General features: G+C 36.8%; 1 protein-coding gene across 1 annotated transcript in view; it reads right to left on the bottom strand.

The window, feature by feature from the left end:
- The window catches only part of LOC105154694 (uncharacterized), a 32,192-nt gene that overhangs the window by 9,869 nt on the left and 4,953 nt on the right, over nt 1–17,370 (bottom strand). The window contains exon 2 of the mRNA XM_011070383.2: nt 1,308–1,457. Within this exon, the coding sequence (XP_011068685.1) occupies nt 1,308–1,457 (150 nt within the window). The remainder of the gene's footprint in view (nt 1–1,307; nt 1,458–17,370) is intronic.

The following is a 17,370-nucleotide window of genomic DNA, read 5'->3' as shown; positions in this document are numbered from 1 at the left end:
GTTCTTATTGATTTTCTGCCTGAATATCACCATGTCTCCTTATTTTTTTGTTTTCAGACTAGAAATTTACCCTAACCGAGATCGATATTTCTGACATGTTACATATTTCTGACGGTCTTGTCATAACACATTTTGCAGCGTATTCGAACTTATGTACGATTGTCGTCAGTGCGAATGAGAAACGTTAGTTTTTTGCAAGATAATAGGCACCGTAAAGTTCTCTCGTTAACCATGGCTGTCACAGAGCGCGGCGGCTGTTATCTACGTGAAATTGTTGTTATTGGAAAACTGAGGAAGGCGGGGATTTATTGTCTGAAGAATGGCAGGGTTTTACTGCTTAACTTTATTTCACAGCGACGTAATAAAACGTCCGCCACAAATAGCAACATTAATGAGCACGAAGTGAAAATATATCTAAGATATAACTTAGAGAGAGAGATTATCACGGTCGATAATATTTAATTCGCGTTTTATATGCAATGAGTGTTACGTTTCACATCAGTCTTCTTTGCCAATATCTCTCAGGAATTTCATTGTAATTTTTGTACGAGTATATTCGCATGATTTATTTTGGGATCATATAATTGTTTCAGGATATATAATTCAAACTTTTTATTTCAAGATAAAATTGCTTACAAATCAAACTGTTCATATTTCTGTATGATTTTTATTGCTTTCCAATAAGGTTGCAAGACTTTCGCGTCACATTCGCTTATTTCTATTTACAATCTAGTTTATCCTACTTTATATCTATCACGGAAAGAACGATTTTGCTGAAGCATTAAAAAATTTAGCTAATAGACACAAATCTGAAAATAAATTTTGTCGGACTATCAAAATAATTATGTAGAAAACGTTCAAGCTGGTTGTTAGAATGTCAAAACTTTTTGATCATCATGCTTGAATTTCCTACATAATTATTTTAATCGTCCAACAAAATTATTTTCAGATCTGTACATAAATTTTTTATAGTTAGTTCAGTAAAATCTTTCCATATACATTCGCACTTATTTAATTTATTAATTTAATTTAGAACACTCTAGTTAAAAATATTTCTTTCTTTCGTTCTGTTTCCCAACTAGACTTTTGTTTCCGTATGCTCTTTTCTATCTTATCTTTCTCTCACACTTTTCATATTTCGTTAAGTATGATAATCTAAGAAACGATATCGCTTCTTGAATTTTCTACGTAGAATAAATTTTTCAAGTGTCCATTGGGGGGAGGAAGGGGGGGGGGAAGAATCAATAACGATACAAAAATAAGAAAGACGTGAAAAAAAGTCATTTATAGGAAGTAGTAACACTCACGTGATCGATGTTGATCTCTCCCTTGTACATGAACTCGACCAGCACTTTGATGTCCGAGAATTTGACGTCACGCATGATGACGATGGGGTCCTTCTCCTCATACTGCGATAGGATCGTGTCGAAGTATGTGCTACATGCCGACAGTACAACCTGTGAACATGCGAGTTGGCGCAATTGTTAATCATTTATGCGGCGATTTTATCTGCGGGAGCGCGAAAAAGGTCGTGTAAATAACGCGCGTAAGTAGAAGAATCGCGATTTAAATTCTACATGCGTTATGAGTAATTGCACGAGTTGTTACATGTCGGACATATCGCGGGTTAATTGCGACGAAGTTAAATCTAAATCTAACGAAGATAAGCCTCGCACGGAACGTTGGGAAAAGATATCAGTATCGTGTGTGCCTTCCATTTTTTTTCTATAATGTTCTACGAAACTATACGCAAATACTCCACTCGAAATGCAGGCACACAGAAAGTACGACTTTGTTGAAGTATACCTATCTAAAAATTTGATTAGATACAAATTGGAAAATAATTTTGTTGGACTATCAAAATAATTATATAGGAATCTCAAGTATGATGAACAATATTGTAAAAGTATTTTGACATTCTAGCAATTAACCAGTTTCAGCGTTCTACGTAATTATTTTGATGATCCAACAAAATTATTATCAGATCTATATCTAGCTAAACTTTTAGATATTTCGGTAAAAACCATCCTTTCCGTGCGGTTAATGAAAAATGCGTTTACTTTCCAATCTACATTCTACAATATTATTATGCCATTTATTTACCGAGATCAAACTGATTCCGCCGTAGTTACGTTATCCAAATTTAATCATAGTGGTCGACGATTGATTGTAACGTGCTGCACAATGTAAAACTATAAACGACATTTCGTAGGACTTTGAGTTACCGTGCTGGCGCAAACATTGCCACGCGTATAGCATTGCGTCGAATTTCACCGGCGTGACGGAAGTGACTTCGTTATCACAGCACGCGTAAATGTTGCGGTATCGTTTATTAATCAGAAAAGTCGTTGTATAAGCTTCAGTTTCAATGTTCCCTGATTAATTTGCATTAATTGACACTGGACGTGACACCAGGAATTGGAATCACGGGCAATTTGTCGAATTTATAATTAGCACAGAGAGACATGTAATGCTATCTGTTTTTTTTTTCCTTTTTTTTCTGCAGCTCGTGGTAAACGTCACTTTAGTTTCACGTTACGTAACACGATCCAATTTATTCGCTTTGGCAAGTAAGGACACGCGCGCGCAAGCCGAGACTCGCACAACGGCGGTGAGGGCGACGCCGACGGCCGCGACGCGTCGATCATTATTAATTACCGGCGAAATGGAATTGTCCGGGAAGTCGTATTGACGCGCGTAACGAGCGTACTAACGTAATGTATGGATCGAGCGCGCGTCGCCCGATAAAATATGAATTCCTGTCTGCACATTCAGGGGATTTTTGCAAGACCATCCCTCCCCCCCGCCCTCCCTCTCCCCGGGCTTCTTTCGACGTAAATATCTGGCATGAAAGTCAATGAGGAGCCTCATACTCCTTTAAGAATTCTTCCTTCGCGACGTGGCATATCGTTTATAAACCCTTCCTCCCCGCCTCTAATGAAAATTTATACAAAGTGGTAGTCTGGTAGTACGTCTTTGTGATCGATGGATTTGCAATGCTTCGATTCTAGAACGGCGCGTCATGACGTTAATTTTCCAAGTATCCTACAATATAATTTCCTTAATTTTGTTCTTTCAGATCGCTGGATGGATTATCTCGCGATAGAATATCCAACTTTTTACCGAGACCGTTTCACAGATTCAAGTCTTCTACGATTGATTGTGTAGAGATTTTTCCGTATTATATCGATTTTTTTGCGTTACGTACGCATACGTTCCGGGTAATCATTGGATCTTGCTCAATCGTATATTGTTGTTGTTGTCGTCGTTGCAACCTTCAATTAATTGCACCTCTTTTGTATGCTAATTGACCGACGTCGCATATTGCCGTGTGTAACACGGAACGGGAATAGGTAAATTGGTACGAGACCCTGCGCGCAAACGAATGTCGTGGGAATTTCCGGACAGTTGCGCGAGTTTCTTTCGCGACGTCCCGCTAATAGCACACTACCGTCGTTAGAGAGGAAAAATATAACGGCACAAGAGTTTTTTTAAGCCGAGGCGAAATTCCCAACTACGCCAATTTTGGAGAACATGCACGTATACATTATCATAGTTGGGGGGGGGGGGGGTATTCTCTATAAATTTCCTTTCAACTCGAGGAAAAATTCTCCCTTCATCTTTTTCAATTTCTTAATGCTCCTTTTTTTCCAACCTGGTAACGATCACGATATAACAATAGACATAAAATACATTAGCGATTCCATTTGATCTTTTTTCTACAGACAGCGGTTTTTCTCTATTACAACGTCTTCAACTCGTATTGGCACATGAATTTTTTTTCCACGTCTCGGTCATATTTTACCCTTTTATTTTCTCCTGTCCTTATATAGTCGTCCTCCCCCGTGTCCTCTTCGTTAATCCATCGAACCTTAATTTCTCACTAATTTTTCATTCTTTTCGTCGCAGGCGAGGGGGAAGGCCACGGAGGGACCACGAACGACTAGTGTCTGACTCGACTCCACCCAGTCAATAGCCTGAATATTTAATGTTAGAAGTTCGTATTGATTTTCGCGATTTTTACGTCTCCGCAAATAAGGCCGTAAAGAACCGTCTCGCGGGTGGAGGGAGGAAGGGGGGGGGGAGGGGGGGTGGCGCGGGGGAGGACAGGGGAGGAAAAGAGAGACGCATAGACGCGTTACTTTTCAGTGCCAGCTATATAACGCTTTTTATTATGCCGGGGCGCTTTTATGGGGAAATACTGCGATGAAAAAAGAGGAAGACGTCGAGACGAGCGGGGGCGGGAGGAAAGGGCAGAAGAAGAAAGAAATTGCACTGCCCGGGTTTCATATCGAGTCATTACGATCCTCGGGCACTTTCACCCCCTCCCCCTCCCCCTCTCTTTCCTCGTCACCGGCTTCCTCCCTCCCATCCGCCCATCCAACCCTCCCGCCGTCCGCGACGTCTTCTGACATTAAACTTTTTATCGTGCATAACGGCGCTTCGTCTTTCGTCAAGAGTAAAAAAAAAAAAAAGAAAAAAAAAATATAAATGGAAGAAACCGGCGGAGAGAACGATTTCTCCCCTGCCTACGCGGAAAAGGGGTGCTTCGTCAAATTTGTCGATCTCCCTCGTCGGTCTCTTCCCCTAGTCGCCCTCTTGTCCCCGTTGCTTCTTTCTTGTTTTTTTTTCTTTTTTTTTTTTTACAGAGAACGCGGAAGCATGACAGGCGCGCGATCGATCCCAAGACGCTTTACGGTGAAACGCGGCAGCGAAACGCGGAATACCGACGGAAATTTACATTCGTAATGGCGTGCAATAAATATTTATTCGACCGGACATTATTCCAGTTATTTATATGAATCGATATAAAAGCGTATCGCGAGAGGATGGACGGGGGCGGGCGGGGTCGTAATGACGAGTATTGCCCGCGGCGCAAACGTCGATGCGAGGCGAATCGGTATTTACGAAAAATCACGCTGATACTCTGAAATTTTAATCTTTACGATTTTTACAATTAAGCGACTTTTGCATAAAAACAACATTTTTACCATTTTATATCGGAAATCTTGATATAAAAAAAAAATCGCTGTAACTATTTCATGTCGACGGAAAGAATATTTCTATACTATCTATATTTTATACTTTAGATTATATTATCTGTCTCAGACATCGAATAAGTAATGTTCCATTATTTTGCATATTCCGGAAAATCGACTTTATAACGTGTGGAATAAAGTCAAGCGGAATTATTTATCGTATAGAGCGGGTTTTTTCGGAATTTCCATCTTTTCCGAAGATTATGCCAATCGTCGCGAATCAGCAAGTGTGAGTTTCAGAAAACTTGGAAAGTTCTCGAAAGCGCTTGCAAGATAAGCGAAACACGATGTGTTATCGCAACGGGAAATTCCGCGCGACGAGCGAAGAATGGAGGCATTGATATCAAAATCTGTAAATATCGATTAATATCAATGCTCCAAGAAAAATAACAATCTCGGAATATAAAAGAGTATAGTACAAATATGTCATTCTCTGCTGCAAAATTTTTGATTGTGAAATGTGAAGTGACTGCTATGAAACGATATATTAGAAAAAAAATGCAATAATATTTAATAAAAAAGAAAACTATGCGAGAGCGCGACTAAAACAGATATGTAAACTCAATATGTAAACTCTGTGAACTCGCAGTAAAAAATTTATTTTTAACTGATAGTAAAATAGTAGAAAGAATTTAGCATACTATTTTCTAAGTTGATTCTCATAAGTTAAGATCTATGATATCGTTGTAATTACCGATTGTAATTGCTTGTCGGTACTCGATATCGACATCAACACTCCGTGCTAAAAGCCGCGCTCTCGAGCGTCCAGAAAAGCCATAATTCATAACGTCTATAACGATCCCAGGGACATTTCGCTTGCGCGACGAAGTTCGTTATAAAAACGAGATTACTGGCCCCGCTTACAGTTACGTAATTCGATCGATAATTTAGGCGTTTCCCGTTTCTAGCGAATGAACGACAGTGCCAGTGGAAGGAAGAAAAAAGAAAAAAAGAGGGGGAGAGAGGGAGAGAGAGAGGGGGAGAGAGAGAGAGGGAGAGAGAGAGAGGGAGAGAGAGAGAGAGAGAGAGAGAGAAGAGCAAAGAATAAAGAAAGGTAGGATAAAAGAAAAAGAGATATCCTTTTTATGTCTGATGTGCGGGTGGGATCGAGACAAGAAACTTAACGAACCTGCTTTTTTTAAGACGCCAAGATCCTTCCCAGAACTCGTCTCGAAGCTTCGTAAAAATCGTTTTCGTGAGCGATTGTCTAACCTTGTGTCACATTCTATATACAGCATGTTCTTATTGTTTCCTTCAAGTACGGATTGTCCGCGCGAGTTTGCAATCGATTCTTTCTTCGTGAAAATGTCAAAACAATAGCAAGAAATAGAATAATTATATGTCGGATTATAATTTATAATCCAATATAATCGAGTCAAAATAAAATAATTTTCGAAAATTAAGTTTCAAAGATGAGAACAAAAATAATAAAATCTCAAATTTAATTCTGAATGTTATTTCAAATTTTATTTTTTGACTCTATTTCACTTACTTATTTATAAAGATGAATATCGACGGTCAGAAGATTACTAAGAAATAATTCAACTTTTAATACAAAAAATTAAATTACAATTAAAAAAGTAATATAAGTAAAACCTTTCTAACTAAGTATATTAAGTAATTTCAACTCGCATTGTATTAGAAACTGTTAGAAACGGAAAAGTTCAACTATACCACCATTGAATAGAAACAAGAGGACCTTAAGATTCAAATATCAAACGAGAATGGTTGGTATTGTTTGAAGACGATAGATCTGTGATGGGAATTCAGATAAAAAAGCAGAGAGAAAGAACTCGCATTTATACGCTTGTAAATCGGTTCGGACTAAAAAAAAAAACGATAGATATTACATAATTCTGTTAATAATATATATGATTTCCATTAAAAAAAAAATCAGTCGGTATCTTTCTCATGAAAAGTTCATCGTACTACGCGTTACTATAACATGATGAAAGGCGAAACGAAAATTAACGAAAACCGGCAAATAGAGTCGCTCGACTTTTCAGCGAGATTCACGTCTGGATAAGAAGTGACACTTTTCAAGGGATCGCATATTTGTCACTGGGAAAAATTCACGTGGTGAAAATAGGTGCTGATAAAAAGTTGATAAAAAGAAAAGGCCATTAATGAATGTCTTCGTGTTAACAATGTGACTTAAAAAAAAAAGATAAAAAATAATAAACACGTGACTGTAAGAGCACCTGAGTCGTCGGCAGGTTTCAACCTTCATCCTATAGTATATGCTTCGGTTTTATAAGAGGATGATGAGAATTGTGAAGAATATGAAGAATTGCGAAATGAATTCGTTTTAGGAATTCTCATATTTCATATAAAAAAAATAAAAAATGATGGAAGAAGCTTTTTCAGTCGAATTCCAGAATGTGTGCGTGTGTCTGCAATTTTGGTTTCCAAATTTATCCCTATAATTCAACGAGAGAAGGAAGGAAAGCGACCGCCGCGATGGTACTTCCGCATGCACAAAATTGCCGGATCGATACGCGGTAAATCGTTTTAAGGAATTTCGGCCCCGAAGTCGCGAAATCGCGTTTACGGAAGGCTGTTAGACGGCATCTCGAACTTCAATTTCTCGGAATTATATAATAACATTTATACGCGATATATTTTTATCCTGGGAGTCTCGAGATGCGTGAAACGAGTTCTCGTGTATCGAGGATTGGATTCCGATCTTGGCAAACATAACAGTTGCTACAACTCCTCGGTTCTCCGATTTAAAAATTCGCGGCAACGTGCATCGTGTAACGTAATAGTTATCGATGTAGTTGGCACTCAAGGATTTCTAAGGAGTCTCGGAGACCCAAAGGTCATGGCCATGGTGGAAAGCAGAAATTAATATTTTTAAATGTTTATTTCTATTTTGCGAAGCAAATGAATAATAAAGAAATGAAAAAAAGAAGATAGAATGAAGACAGGAAGAAATGTAAAAAGAAAAGACATAATATTTTATATATATATATATATATATATATATATATATATATATATATATATATGTATATATAAATATAGGTGTACAACTTTGCTTCCGCCGTTTTTTTCCGAAATTCGAGACTTTACTGTAAAAAAACTAGTTATACATTTATGATTCAAAGTATTATCCATCGCTGGTCACTACTTTCTCCCATCTTTCGAGCAGCGTATGAATCCCGCATCGAAAAAACTGGTCATCTTTTGAGGCGATCCACGAATCGATCCAATTTTTTACTTCTTCATAAGACCGGAAGTGCTGGTTAGCCAGGCCGTGTGTCATGGTCGAAACAAGTCAGAGAGAGTAACGTCTGGAGAATACGGCGGGTGGGATAGGACTTCCCATTTCAACGTTTCCAAGTATGTCTTGACCACTATCGCAACATGGGGTCGAGCATTGTCATGCTGCAAAATCACTTTATCGTGTCTCTCGTTGTATTGCGGCTGTTTGTCTTTCAATGCTCGGCTCAAACGCATCAATTGCGTTCGATACTGATCGCCTGTGATTGTTTCAGTCGGTTTTAACAGCTCATAATACACTACGCCGAGCTGGTCCCACAAATACAGAGCATAACCTTGAAGCCGTGAATATTCGGTTTGGCTGTCGACGTGAGCATGGCCGGGAACTCTCCATGATTTTCTGCACTTGGGGTTATCGTAATGAACCCATTTTTCGTCCCCAGTCACAATGCGATGCAGAAATCCCTTCCGTCTTTGCCTTTCAAATAGCTGTTCAACATCTCTCGGGTTCAACTCGTACGGTACCCAATTTCCTTGCTTCATTCCCATGACTTTGAGGCGTTTTGAAATGGCTTGTTGAGTCACTCCCAATGATCGTGCCAATTCTTCTTGATTTTGACACGAGTCTTGATCAAGTAATGCCTTCAATTCTGCATCTTCGAAAACCTTCTCCACCGCTATGCCGGTCTTCGACGTCAAAATCACCGTTCTTGAAGCGTTGAAACCACTCACGATACGTTCTTTCACTAATAGCGGCCTCATCATAAGTATTTGAGAGCATTCGATGAGTCTCAGCCGCAGATTTCTTCATATTGAAGCAGAAAATAAAACCTCCCGCAAATGACGAGAATTTGGTTCGTAAACTGACACTTTCAATCGAGAATAACTTTATGATGCAAATCGACTAATGTTTCTATGGGGTTATGTTGACAGATGCTCAAGTTTATTGTATGACGTCTATGATCTATTTACAATATTTCGACCACCACTTACCGGTAAAGCTATCTATAGGCGGAAGCAAAGTTGTACACCTAAAAATCGGCGGAAGCAAAGTTGTACAGCTAAAAATCGGCGGAAGCAAAGTTGTACACCTGAAAATCGGCGGAAGCAAAGTTGTACACCTAAAAATCGGCGGAAGCAAAGTTGTACACCTAAAATCGGCGGATGCAAAGTTGTACAGCTAAAAATCGACGGAAGCAAAGTTGTACATCTAAAAATCGGCGGAAGCAAAGTTGTACAGCTAAAAATCGGCGGATGCAAAGTTGTACACCTTAAAATCGGCGAAAGCAAAGTTGTACACCTTAAAATCGGCGGATGCAAAGTTGTATACCTAATACTTGAATAAAACGTTGCACATGTACGTATGTATTATATTTGTTTATATTGTGTATTCTCTTTCTCTGCGGAATATTCAATATATTCAATTCATTTCAAGTGTATCTTTATATTATTATTTTACAGTTTAGCCTTCGTATCTTATCGATTTCGTTACTAGTTTTTGATTCCACAAGTTTGCAACATTTGATTTTTTGTGCTGTTTAAAAGAATAATATTTGATGCGTTGAATCCGAATCCGTAAGTGAAACTGTTCTATCGCAGGCTTTGAGATTGAAACGCCTGAAAAATGTGTTTTTGAAAATTTATATCTGACAAATCTGATATGCGAGAGATTTTAAAAAGGGCAAATTAACGATTGGATATTATATTTTAATATAAAAATATCTTTTACAGTCAATGCTGATGCGCTTTGTTTTTGGGATGGATCCGCGGATGTAGTCGCATAGTGTCAAGTAAAACGATTACCCCATATAGTTCCAGCGTGAATACCACTACAGATAGTAAACATTTCAATAGTGGATTTAATACATGGGACCGAAGATGCTCTTTTGTAATAAAAATGTTTTTTTTCATTCGTTTAAACAATTTTGGAAATACAATAATTTTCCAAAAAACTGATTTCGTAATTCTATTGTACGTAAAAAATTATGTAGTTGTCTATTGTAAAATTTTTTATGAAATATAAAATTTTATACAACTGTATTGCAATTTTTATTCGGGATTGCATGGAACAGTCAATGTATAATACTTAACACTATTCGATTACATTCCTAAAAACAAAGTAGTTCATCAGTGCTGGCTGTAAAAGATTCGATATTTTTATATTGAAGTAAAATGTTCAAGATTAATTCGAGCTTTTTTGAAATGCCTCACACATCAATTTCATCAGCTATGAATTTTCAAAAATAACCATTTTTGAAGCGTTTTAATCTTATTTTTCTAAAAAAAAAAAAAAAAAAAAAAAAACTGACGTGATAGAATATTTTCACTTATAAAATTCGAATTCAGTACATCAAAAACTGTGAGAAATTATTACTATTCTTTTCCAAACAGCAAAATCCGTGCCAGATTATGTTATCAATATACTTCTTAATCTTGACATAATCGAGATATAGTATTCTTGTTGAAATAGTTGCGATAATTGCAAAAAAAACGCATAATTTTTCATATATGCGTATGTACATTCAATAACAAAAAATATATATACAGCATTTGTATAAAACATAATAAAAGATTTAAAGATATAAAAATAAAATAATACATAAAATATATATTCGTGAGATAATGTATAAAATAACGTAAGATAAGAATAAAATTAAGTCATATATAGAACAAAAATAAGACTATATCTGAAATCAAGGTCGTTCTACAAGTCATACAGCTTCTTATTAAGTTTATTAAGTTTGCTTTAAGAATTTATCAGTAATCACTATACTTTCAATTAAGAAGGTTGCATGCATTTACATCAAGCCGTCAGCGTTATCAGCGTGACAATCTGCGATCGCGTTCTTAGACCGCTTTAATCTCATGGAGACGGGATAAATCTTTTTCGTTTGCGATGGCGTAAGAAAGTCTTATCTGCCGCGCGTAAGTCACGCGCGGATTTTCTAATAATGCACGCGGATCTCGTTGTTTTGCCGCGCGTCACGCCCGACGAGTTTAACGAGCAAGAAATCGCGCCGCCAAGTCTTACGGTGGGTATGCGTTTTAGAGCGAACGAACTCTGAAGTATGCGTAAATACCGATGCATCGGATATCCGGTGCATGCGTTCATGCACTTTCCGTCTGCGTGCAGAAAATTGTTCCCTCAACAAATTTTCCGAAATTTCTATCTGTCGTCTCACCACGAAAATGTTTAAGTGGAATCTCAAAATATCACGGCGAGCTTATAAATAGTCGCACAGACAACCTAAAATCACTGATTTTAATTTTAACGAATTCGTCGATGAGTTTGCAGTTGATCTTCATTTTGTTCTCGAAGTTCATTATTTGGTAATTTATAATTGCCCCGGTAATTGAAATTGCGACATTAAAGTTTCAAAACTCTGTGGAGCCGGATTATAAAATTACGTAACCGCAAGAAATTTTTATAATCCTTTATACTTTACATTTATATTTTGCATGTGTTTTAAAATAACCTACTTCCTGTACACAGCACGCTATTCTATCTTTCATCTCCTTTTAATTTCTATACACATTTATAACTTTGTACTGTATTTTTTTTATTGCATGAGAGAAGCAGAACTCATTCTATTCTCTAATTACATGCAGTAGAGTTAGTGCAATTTTGTTTATATTTTATTGTATACTACTTCCAGGTAAAAATGTATAGTAGAAATAACATTTTGCATTCCTTAAACTTTAAAATCCAGCCAATTTAATTAAATTTACACATCCAAGAGATATTTTCGATAGATTTCACGATAGATTTGGGAGAGCGTGAAATTTGTTTTTATATCGCTCGCAGTGTCTCTTGGTTTATTCAAAATTTCGATTGTTTATTTTTCTTTTTTTTAAAACTTGCAACGTTCTACTTTCGGTTTATGATTTTCGCGGTGTACCTTTTTTCGCGTACTAATGGCCCAACCTCATTTTCGCATCGGTGGCATCGCGGCGAAACAAAACGTCGCGAAAACTGGACGCACACGTGTCGCGTAATGTAAATGAACGTTGATACGAGCGAGGCTGGTGCAAGTGGGAAATGTGCGCGAAACGGACGCTGGTCTAATGTAAAATATTAAGCCCCGATAAATATTAGCGTGTGCATACGAGTAAAACAAATTAATCTCTTACGCTGCACATTGTCAGCGTATACAGCGTATAGAGTAAAGGGGAGACAGAAGTGTGTTCGCGTTTATGTGTGGATATGGGGTGAACCATGTGTGATTCACGTAGTAGACCTTAAAAAGTAGGATGAGAGGAAGAGATATACATCATCAGCGGGTAGAGTAAAATAGTCGAATAGAGACAAGGGAGATAAAGAAGTGGAATAAATGTCGTGAATGAGAAGTGAGTCAGCGAGTGAGTGAGAAATGACGAGTACATGTATGTGTGTGTGTGTGTGTGTGTGTGTGTGTGTGTGTGTGTGTGTGTGTGTGTGTGTGTGTGTGTGAATAGGTAAATGTAACGAAGGGTGGAGAGAGAAAAGTACTCATGCCTGTACGAAAATATCGATTATACTTTTTTACGAGTTCACTCGCTCCGACGAGTGTTAATTTCGCGAAACGATCTCTCCTTCGCCACGCGTCGCTCGTAAAATCCTATTAGCGTACGTGTGGGAGCTTCTCGGCATCGCTCGTTCGGTTTTGGATGAAAATTCAGACAGCCGCAGAATCTCATTATTACCCATCTTGCTCATGTCTCCCTTCGAAAACATCCTAATCCCTCATAACGTATAGAAAAGGTTTCTTGCAAATTGCTCCAAGGAGTTACATAAGAAAATTTATTCTTCGATTCATCGTCAAACGGACTTTACTTTGACAGAATCGTAATTCGAGGCTTAGTTATCGTAAGAAGGTGCAAAAAGGAGGGTGTTTCTCATCGAGAAAACTGGTTTCGATTCCGCAAAGAACGTCTTTAATTCGCGGTTTTGATACGTCAGATGATACCTGCATTTCGCAGGTCGATTCCCAAGCGACCGGCTTCAAATTCGAGACCGCATTGCGAGAGCGGGAACGTCAAATCGTATTATTACTTGTGCAATTAGAGAGAGGCCTGTCGCGTTTTTAGAACGCAGGATATCCGGGTTTAACGACCTTAGCACCTGGCAGCCCCTCTGTGCGCCGGCACATAATTACCCGCAACGCACCGGGGTAATACCCGGTGTGCATCTTGAGAACGAGACGTGGATATCGTTACGGTCGAGAACGCATGGAATCCCACTGTCGTTTTTTCTTGTTCTCTTTTCACGCCGTGTGGCTTAGTCGATAGCGTACACCTAACAACTAACATTAACACACATATTCCGGTTAATACCTCTCCACCTCGAAATATCGCTTGTCATCAGGTTCGAATTCCGCCCTGTACGTCGAAACACGATCATCATTTTAGGTATATATCTGCTTTGTGACGTCAATCCACTAGCTGGATGAATAAAAAAAGCTTTGTGGGGTTCACTTTGAAGATATTAATACATTTATATGCTTCAAACGTATGTCATTATATAAAAGATATTTTTACATTTCTGCACTCTACTTAAAATTTCTTCTTAAATAATATGAATATAATTTTAGAAATATAGGTATATAACGTATGCTAATTTTATAATTTAACTAGAAAAGTGCTTGAAACGCGCGCCTTGTATAATATAACGGAAAATATCTCGTACGCATAATTTATATTTTATGTTATGATATATATTATTAAGTGTATAATTTTATGGTATCTGTAAGAGTACGGTTCTTTGATAGCGATGTGGATAAATATACGTCTTTTTAAAACGTAAAATGATTTTAATTTAGACTTAATATAGCTTCATGTATGGATGTATATCTCCGTTTTGATAAAATATGAGTTGTTGGTTTTTCGCGGATGGTAATCAATTCAATCTAGGATATTTCGAGCTCTTTGACATCGCGACGTAATATTTATAAGCCGGAATTAATTTCCGTGTCTGTCGCGATGGTATGATCAGGTCGAAAACTGTTCCCACAATGCTATCATAATAAATTAGTTCTTTCTCGCAACCGTTTGTTTCGCGCTTCAATTGCGTATCAAAAGGAGAGCAATTAAATTGTAATAAACCTGCGGTTAGCAGCAGGCAAATAAAAGTTTACGCTGTGGAAATTACATATCGTACATTTTCGCATTATTTAAAATTAAACATCGCGTATTTATACGAAGGACGGTTATAAAGTTCTCTAATTTTTACGCTTTAAAGCGAAGAATAACCGCGTTATTCCAAATAAATATATTTAGTAGTAACGATAAAATCTTATTCCATCTCTTTTCTTCCTGCAACTGCATGCTTAAAAAAAGGATTCCTCATTATACGCAGAAATAACCGGTTCCACTTATAGCTACTTCTAATGGAAAAGAAACTGGAAAAACATGTCTAGTTAAACGGTTACTTTTAATAGAAAATGGACTCGCGAGCATCATGAAATCTACAAAAGCAGAGCTTAAAAATAGGTCGATTTAAAAAGAAAATTCATGCAATTTTAGGACATTCAATGCTAATCGCGAGTCCAATAATTATTCATTATAGGTTCTGATTCGCTTAATTATCTATGGCGCGCGTTTAAAGACAAATTCGTTGAACAGAAAAGCTCATTTGTCTGTTCTCTCTCTCTCTCTCTCTCTCTCTCTCTCTCTCTCTCTCTCTCTCTCTCTCTCTCTCTCTCTCTCTCTCTCTCTCTCAAACGTCTAATAATTTAATTAGTCCTAGTTTTGGACGTTTGCACTAAAAAGAAATTCCCAGAAAAAATTACCATATTAACAACCGCAATAAGTGGAAAACGATTAACGAGACAAAATTATCAGGAAAAAGCGATGTGTTGCAAAGTCCAATTGATAATTGATATTTTTACGCTCTTGAGAGTCTCGACATAGAAAGAAAAGTGATTGAGCGATATCCTCTTTCGATAGCACTACATTTCGCAATTGTAATAATGATAATTAATAATGATGCGATAAAATGTATGCACAGTTTTTTGATCGAATAATTATTTTAGAGAATCGTACTGTCTATAGAGAAGATAATGCGAATCTAGTCCTATATTCAATGATTTTTTTATTAAACTGTAACATCCACATAGATCTTAACATGTAATGGGAGCTTTTATTGGCTAAGTATTATTGTGATAATTAAAAATTAATATAATTTCATAGAAGGAAAATTAAATTTAATCAGCTAGATAATTATATTTAATTATGTATATTTTATGTATATATTTAAATTTAATAATAAGAGTTAATTATTGTTCAATGCGCCGTAATTCTATATAGCGACAAAGAGGTATTACGATACTTTATTTTACAACATTTTACATTACATTATACTTAACAACCAATAATTTAATTTAAAGGAAAAATTACTTTCCACGTGTATAACAAACGCAGTTATTCTTACCATGCTCGAATGTTCTTTATATGAACGATTAACGCGACAAATTGTTTAAATTGCGCAATGAGTTGTAGTAAAGCGTAAGAATATGTTATTGTACTTTTATCAAATATGATATTGTCAGGCAAATATCTAATAAATAAAAGCGAAACGAATTTTTCAATCGCAATAACCGAGCGACAGAAGATTTATTTATTCTTCCGTGCTGAGAAGAGACTTTAAATCCCGAGGTCGGGAAGAGCAAAATTAATTATTCTCACTGAATGTATCTCATTCCGTGTTTCATGTACATCATTGCAGATACTTGCAGTACGCGATATCAGCGCGAGGGAATCAAGAGAAGACACGCGAGAGAGTCATTGCGAGCGAATATAGGATTTTCTTGTTCCCGCGCGCGCCTTTCCTCTTTTTCACATTCAGAATGTCGTTTTAAAGCATCTCAAAAGTTCCATCTCTTCCTCTATCCCTCCCATTCTCCCATCTTTCTCTTTTTCTCTCCTACCAGGCAATCATGCGGGATAGAAATTTTCCGAGAGCTCGGTCCGGCGGGAATACAGACAAGTACAAGGCGATAACCATCGGTGTGCAAAGTATATATATATATATATATATATATATGTATCTATCTTGTTCTCACCGAAAGATACATGGGAGTTTTTGCCGCGGGTTTTGTAATCGTATCGAGAGGAGTCGACGCGCAAACGGACGAATCTTCTCCTTTCGAAAGTTCTGGATCGCTCGATATTACGAAAGTTTCACGACGAACCTTTTTTCGTGCCATCGAAATAAGGCGAGCGTCTACGATAACAGCCATAGTTTCACCGTGTATATCGTGTTCTTCTAAAATGCGAGTCTTTTTCCTCGAATGATCTATAGCTCTATGTCGGGTTTATTCGTCTCACTGCGTACTTGTTAACAAGTAAAAACCGGTCGCACATCGATAATGGATGCACTAAATCTTTTTTCCTCCGCTCATATAGCTTGAGTCGCGAGTAATAAGAAATAACTGAACGAGATTAGTAATAACTAGTCTCAACAAGATGGATAATAAACAAACGAATGTATGTCAATAATAAATAATAATATATAGTATTTGTAATTGATATATAAAAATAAAGTGATATATATATATATATAAAATAACATAATAAATAATATAATAAATAATAATATAAATTATATAATTATTATAAATATTATATATTTATATATATAAGATTATTATTTGCAGAATATTTAATTTGATCTGTTCTCATCAATATCATGGAAATTATTAAAGATGGACGAAAAATTAAAAATGATTCTTTAATGAAATTACTTTGAGATAATTTTCAAAAAGTGCGACAAAACTGTTTTCTTCTATTTTTGAGGGGGAAAAGCGGAGTCATATTTTTTTAATAAGATTTTCCTCACAAAAATAAGATCAATCAATAAGGCTTGTCTATCTCTGATAGTTTCCGAGATATCGGCAAGAACAGAGCAAATCAAACGTATATATACATATGAGACACTGAGACTGACTGAATTTCTTCTCTTCTTAAATTACAACTAAAATTGATCCAAAAGTAAAACTATTAGTCAATTAAAATCGCATGTCGATGCGCAACAGACGGTTCTCTGAATTCTCAGTTAGATGGTTCAACGGAATTCTCTTTCTATACCGCTATACAGTTGTTTACCAGGAAAGAGTAAAGTAATCGTCGA

Source organism: Acromyrmex echinatior, chromosome 1 (assembly GCF_024713525.1).
Source record: "Acromyrmex echinatior isolate Ae372 chromosome 1, ASM2471352v2, whole genome shotgun sequence".
Lineage (NCBI taxonomy): Eukaryota > Metazoa > Arthropoda > Insecta > Hymenoptera > Formicidae > Acromyrmex > Acromyrmex echinatior.
Note: the sequence above shows the minus strand (reverse complement) of the source record. Positions and strands in the feature narration are given on the sequence as shown.